The sequence below is a fragment of the Eubalaena glacialis genome, chromosome 19, assembly GCF_028564815.1.
Source record: "Eubalaena glacialis isolate mEubGla1 chromosome 19, mEubGla1.1.hap2.+ XY, whole genome shotgun sequence".
NCBI lineage: Eukaryota > Metazoa > Chordata > Mammalia > Artiodactyla > Balaenidae > Eubalaena > Eubalaena glacialis.
Window position 1 is genome coordinate 19,711,128 of NC_083734.1, and position 5,494 is coordinate 19,716,621.

Genomic DNA, 5,494 nt, shown 5'->3' on the forward strand with positions numbered 1-5,494 from the left:
CAGTGAGGCAGGAGGTGAGGTGGGACAGGGCGGGGAGGGGACTCAAGGACAGTAATGAGGGTCATGAATACCCTCTGAGGGAAAAGGGAGAGAGAAAGCTGACCAAGACGAGCCTCAGGGCTGGTGCCAGCATCACTTCCTAATAGAAATAATGACCAGCCGAGTTCCAATGCAAAGAGCCCTGTTCTCTCTGTGCCTTTCTTTTCTCATTCATTCTTTCAACAATCCGATGAGGCAGGTGTTATTAATTTCCTCACGTTATAGAGGAAGAAGATGGTGCTGGGAAAGTGTCCACGTCGGAGACGTTATGCGTTGGGGCGGGCTTCCCGCTGAGACGAGGCTTACTGCAAAGCACACCCTTGTCTTGTCATCCTTGGGCTCGGGGCCACCCAACTGTAGGGACACCCACTCCCGAGGTTGTGTTTCGTTTTTGGAATCTATGAAGGTGGAGGGCAAGTTGGGGGGCTGAGGTCGTGAGAGACATGGAGAGGTAGGTCACAGGTGGCTGGGGAGAGATAGAAGTGGAATAGAGACACTTCTCTATTCTGAGACAGAGTGGAGGCCAAGGTCATACCCAAGTGCAAATGTCCTTCACGATGTTGGGGACAGGCCTGCAGAGCCAGTGATGAGAGGCGTGGAGGGCAAACCGAACCGGGCGAGGTGTGCTTCGAGGGAGGCCAGGCTTTAACAAGGTGATGGTTCAGATGGGGTGGCGGGCATGGAGGAGAGTTTCAGCATCGCCTTGGGCGGCCTGTGTGTGGGAGAAAGGGCATCCTCCACTTGAGAGGCTGCAGGGTGGCAGTGTTCTAGGGGGAGACCTGGCTTCCGTGCAGGCCAGGAGGTGGAGGCTCAGTGCTAGAAGAGAGCTTCGTGGCATCTGGGCTGAGGGATTGATTTACACTGATGTCACTGCTCGGCTGTTCCCTCTGGGAGCATCTGCTTGTGGCCAAACCCCGGTGGGACTTTGGAGTCACATAAACTTTGGTCTCAGTCCAAACTTTGTCCCTTCTGAGTTGTGAAGTCTTGGGCTTCAGGATTCCGTGATGCCTGGCAAGTAGTATGGAGCTCAGAATATGTTTGTCCTCTCCCCTGTTCCCCTCCTCTTCTCTCAGCTGCCAGGACAAGGGGGTACAAAGCAGGATTGGAGGGGAAAGGGGCTGGCCTCGGGGAACCCTCTTCTGGCTCTTGGTGGTACGGCTGATGCTCCATCAGGGCTGCAAGGGAGCAGGTTGGCAGTGTTGGAGCCTTCTCCCCACCTCCCAGGTACACTCAGGCCCTGTTTCCCTTCTTCTTCCAGGGGTAGCCTTCTGTGAGCTGCCTGCCATCTCAAAGCCCAGCTTTGAGCCAGCGTGGCGGGGTCTCCAACCCTGCCACCCGCATGGAAGGTGGGAGCTGGGCTCCCAGAAGGTGGCCATGCCTGCCTGGGATCACGCTGCTAGCCTTGGCCTCTCTGCTCAGCTGCCTGCTCACCTCCGGCCAGGCCAAGGTCTACAGTCGCTGTGAGCTGGCCAGAGTGCTGCAGGATATCGGCCTGGATGGATTCCGGGGATACAGCCTGGCAGACTGTAAGGACTGCACTCCCTCCCTCCCTCCTGCTCTCCCTCCCTCCTCCTCCCTCATGGGCTGTGGCCTTGGGAGCCTCTGTTCTCCTTTGTCAAACAAGGATGCTATGAGCTGAGAGGCAGAGAACACCTGGCACTGGGGTGAATACACAGCAGGCAGGCGACAGGCAGCCAAATCTGAATGACCTCTTCATTTTCTCCCCCGCTGGTAAAGTCGGGAGCCAAAGGAAAAGAATGGTTTCCTACCCTAATCTGAATTGTGGCCACTAGGATCAGACATTCCCAGTGAAGTTTAGGGCAAGCTGAGCAAAGCAGCAAATACCAAACTTTTCAAGCTGGTGGCAGCTTCGAGGAGCTATGAAGTACAGCCACACCCGGACTCATTTCTTCTCTGGTTCTAGCCCTCTCTCTAGGTTCCCCCCGTGCCTTCCTAATCATGTCTCTGAACAGCAAGCTCTTGTTCATTCATCCCACAGCATTTCTTGGGTCCTACTATGTGCGGACAGTGAGACTGTGGGAAGATTGCTAGCCTAGGAGTCAGGACGCCTGAGGTCCGGTCCTGACTCTTGCTATTTGGTAGCTCTGTGTGACCTTGAGTAAGTCACTTTGCCCCTCCGAGCTTCGATGGATTCATTTGTCAAGGAGGTGGGAGGGCGTCTGCCCTGACTACCTGGAAACAGGAGTTGAGGCTCAGAGGAGGTGTGGAGTCTCCCCATGAGCCCTCTGGTCTGGGTTGGCCTCCGTCATCCGACCCACAGGCCTGTGTCTCCGCCCTGTGCAGGGGTCTGTCTTGCTTACTTCGCAAGTGGCTTCAACACAGCTGCCGTGGACCACGAAGCCGATGGAAGTACCAACAACGGCATCTTCCAGATCAACAGCCGGAAGTGGTGCAAAAATCTCAACCCCAATGTCCCAAACATGTGCCAGATGTACTGCTCCGGTAGGCTGGGCCTGGGCCCAGGGCTGGCTGGGGCCAGGCTCTGCACTGGCCATTGCTTCTTCCCCAGCCTTGTGTGTTCCTCCTGCCTTATGTCTGAGTGGGGACCCCCGCTGCCTGCTGGGTCTACCAAGGAGGGCGGGATGGGGCGAGTGATGAGGATGGGTCCTCCGTGAATCTGATTTGGGGTCCCAGATGGGACACTGTCCTGAGAGCTATGGGAAGGGAGGGGGGATGGCTTCTGATGGGGGGAAGTGATCGGGTAAGCCCTGTGCTTCCAGGGCGGTCGAGGGACAGGGTTGAATTTAGGATGGAGGAGGGTGTGTACATGTGTGAGAAAGACAGAGAGATAGAGACAGACTCTGGCTGTCCAGCTCCACCCCCTGCTCCCTCATCGTGTTTCTCTGCCTCCCTCCCCAGACTTGTTGAATCCTAACCTCAAGGATACTGTTATCTGTGCCATGAAGATAATTCAAGATCCCCAGGGTCTGGGCACCTGGTAAGTAATGTAGGTTGGAGCCCCCTGCAAGGTGATGTGGCCAGGACCACAGTAGGGAACTAACCTTCTCTGAGTGTCCTCCTTATCCCAGGCACCATTCTATGGCCTCACAATCTAATCCGCACGGCAACTTTCGGTGGCGGAGCTCACTACCACTGATGTATTTACAGACAACGCACTGAATTTTAGGGAGGATAAGCAAGTCACTGGAGGTCACGGAGCCAAGCCTGGCTCTTCCAAGATCTGCCTATGTTGGAATGCCTGCTTACAAGTTCATTAGACCAGGGTCTAGGAACTTTGTTTGTTTCTTAACTGTGGCATCTTTGTCTAGTAAAACAGATCAAAGAAGTTCCCTGCTTGAAGCGTGGGTGGGTGCTCTGGAGCCGCACCCTATCAGCCTTCCCTTTACTCACCTCCTTCCCACAAGATGGCCTTTGGAGCCATCCTCATAGGCAAGGGAGTTGGACGAGCATCCGATGGGGCATTGGACTATATCTTTGGAACCCCTGAAGCAGCAGGCCTACAGCTTCCCAGCCTCTTCCGACGGGAGCTTCTCTACATAGAGTCTCCAACCTCCCTTTACTCCCCTATCTGGATAGCGGCAGGGGACAGAATGTGGGGAAGGTAAAATCCCTCCAGGTGGCCAGAGTACCAGAACTCAGGGCAGATGCGATAGTGACGAGGCTGGTGGGGTAATTAGGAAAGTATCAAACGTCAGTCCATGAGCAGAAGAAAGCGAGACAGACTAGAGGCAGGGGGGCTAGTTGGGAAGCCTTTGCAGGAGTCTAAGTGAGAGACGGAGGGTGTGGACTCAGACAGTTGTATAGGTGATGGACAGGAGAGGGGTTGGGGTGAGGGGCTGTGGAGGAGGAACAGGGACACGTGATACATGGCCAGTGAGCGAGAGGAGGAGGTGAAAAGGACCACGAACACAGAGAAGGTCCAAGGTAGGCCTTGACAATGGCCACAGCTTTGGAGATGTGTTGATCTGAGAACAGTTGAAGCCCCAGGAGCTGAATCTGGAATGAGGCAGCCTCAGCAGGATAGAACGCACATCTATAAAATCAGGAAGGGTGAATGCAGGCTCAGGTAGGAATCCAAGGGTTTGAGGCCTTGGGGGCACTACCCTGGGATGGAAGAAACAGGTTCTTTGTGGTTAAATCAAAGAACAACTCTCTTGTACGCTGGGAGTAAATTTGTGGCAATGTATAACCTCTGAGAGGTGGCTGAGGCTAATAGGAAGTGGTCCTAGAATGTAGGAAGGGTGCTGTTTATTCCCTCCACATGCACACCTGAGGACTCATCTGTGCCAGGCTCTGTGCTGGGTGCTGGGCTTCAGGCGTGGCCAAGACCCAGTTCTTTGCCCTCAAGGGTCTCAGTCTAATGGAAGAGACGAACAAGCCAGTCAACCCTCTCGCTTGATAGATCTATCAAGGTCCTTTAGGGGCCCTCCTTGCCATTGGGCTCTCTGACATTGACATCATAGAGGACACTAGTTATCCAAGTTTGGAACCCCTGGGAACTTGGGATCCCCAGGATCCCAGGATCTTGCTTAACTTCCTCAAGATGCTAGTATGACACTGGAACAAGGTAATGGTCCTAAAAGAGCCTATAAACTATAGTTACCAGCAACTGAAAGATCCAGATTGGTAGCCAAGGAGAATTGGGTGTAGGTGCATTTCTGTCATTTACAAGCTGTGGACCTTGGGCAAGTAATTTTGCATCTTAGTCTCAGCTTTTCATTTGGAATATAGGGAACATAATATCTGCCTAATCTACCTTATAGGGCTGCTGGGGGGGATGGCAGATAAATGGGTGATGGGTGTGACAGTGCTATGTAAACTGTAAAGGGCTGTACACATGTACGGTGACATCACTGTCTGCAGAAACAGCATGGTGTAGGAAGCGAGCATTGAATTGGGGCTCTGGACCCCAGTCTTTGCCATTGACTTCTGGGTGAACTTGATTACTCTGTTATCTCCATCGGTAAAATATGGAGGCTAGACAGGTAACTTTTTAAGGGTCATTCTCTCTCTCTTTTTTTTTTACTTCTTTTAGGGGGTTCTTTGCTAGTTAACACAGCTGACTTGTCCCTCTTCCCCTTGCTAGCCCCTTTCCTCACCTCACCTCTGGTTTAGAGCCCACGCCTCCATCCTGTCCTTCTCTGAGCAAAGACTGAAGACTGCAGCTGATTTGGTCTCTCCTCTTCCCCATCTTCCATCCTCAGGGAGGTCTGGAGGCATCACTGCCAGGGCAAGGACCTCAGTGACTGGGTGGATGGCTGTGAATTGTAGGATTCTCTCTGGATGGACAGGCCATGCATAGCAGCTTGGGAGATGTGGTTTGGTTCCTGACCCAGGCCTGGGGAGACAAGCCAACTAATAAAGTATAGTTTAATATAAGTGTGGTTCTCAGCTATCACTGTGTGTCCAGGTGGCATGTTGGAGCTAGAAGCATCTCAGGGTTTCCTCACTATCTGCATGGGCTGGGGTTCAG

General features: G+C 53.4%; 1 protein-coding gene across 1 annotated transcript; it reads left to right on the forward strand.

The window, feature by feature from the left end:
* Window positions 1-1,315: 1,315 nt before the first annotated feature.
* Window positions 1,316-5,292, forward strand: SPACA3 (sperm acrosome associated 3). The gene is made up of 4 exons (XM_061176226.1): window positions 1,316-1,565; window positions 2,344-2,502; window positions 2,920-2,998; window positions 5,226-5,292. The coding sequence occupies exons 1-4, from the start codon at window positions 1,379-1,381 to the stop codon at window positions 5,290-5,292; spliced, it is 492 nt and encodes a 163-aa protein (XP_061032209.1). The 5' UTR covers window positions 1,316-1,378.
* Window positions 5,293-5,494: the final 202 nt, after the last annotated feature.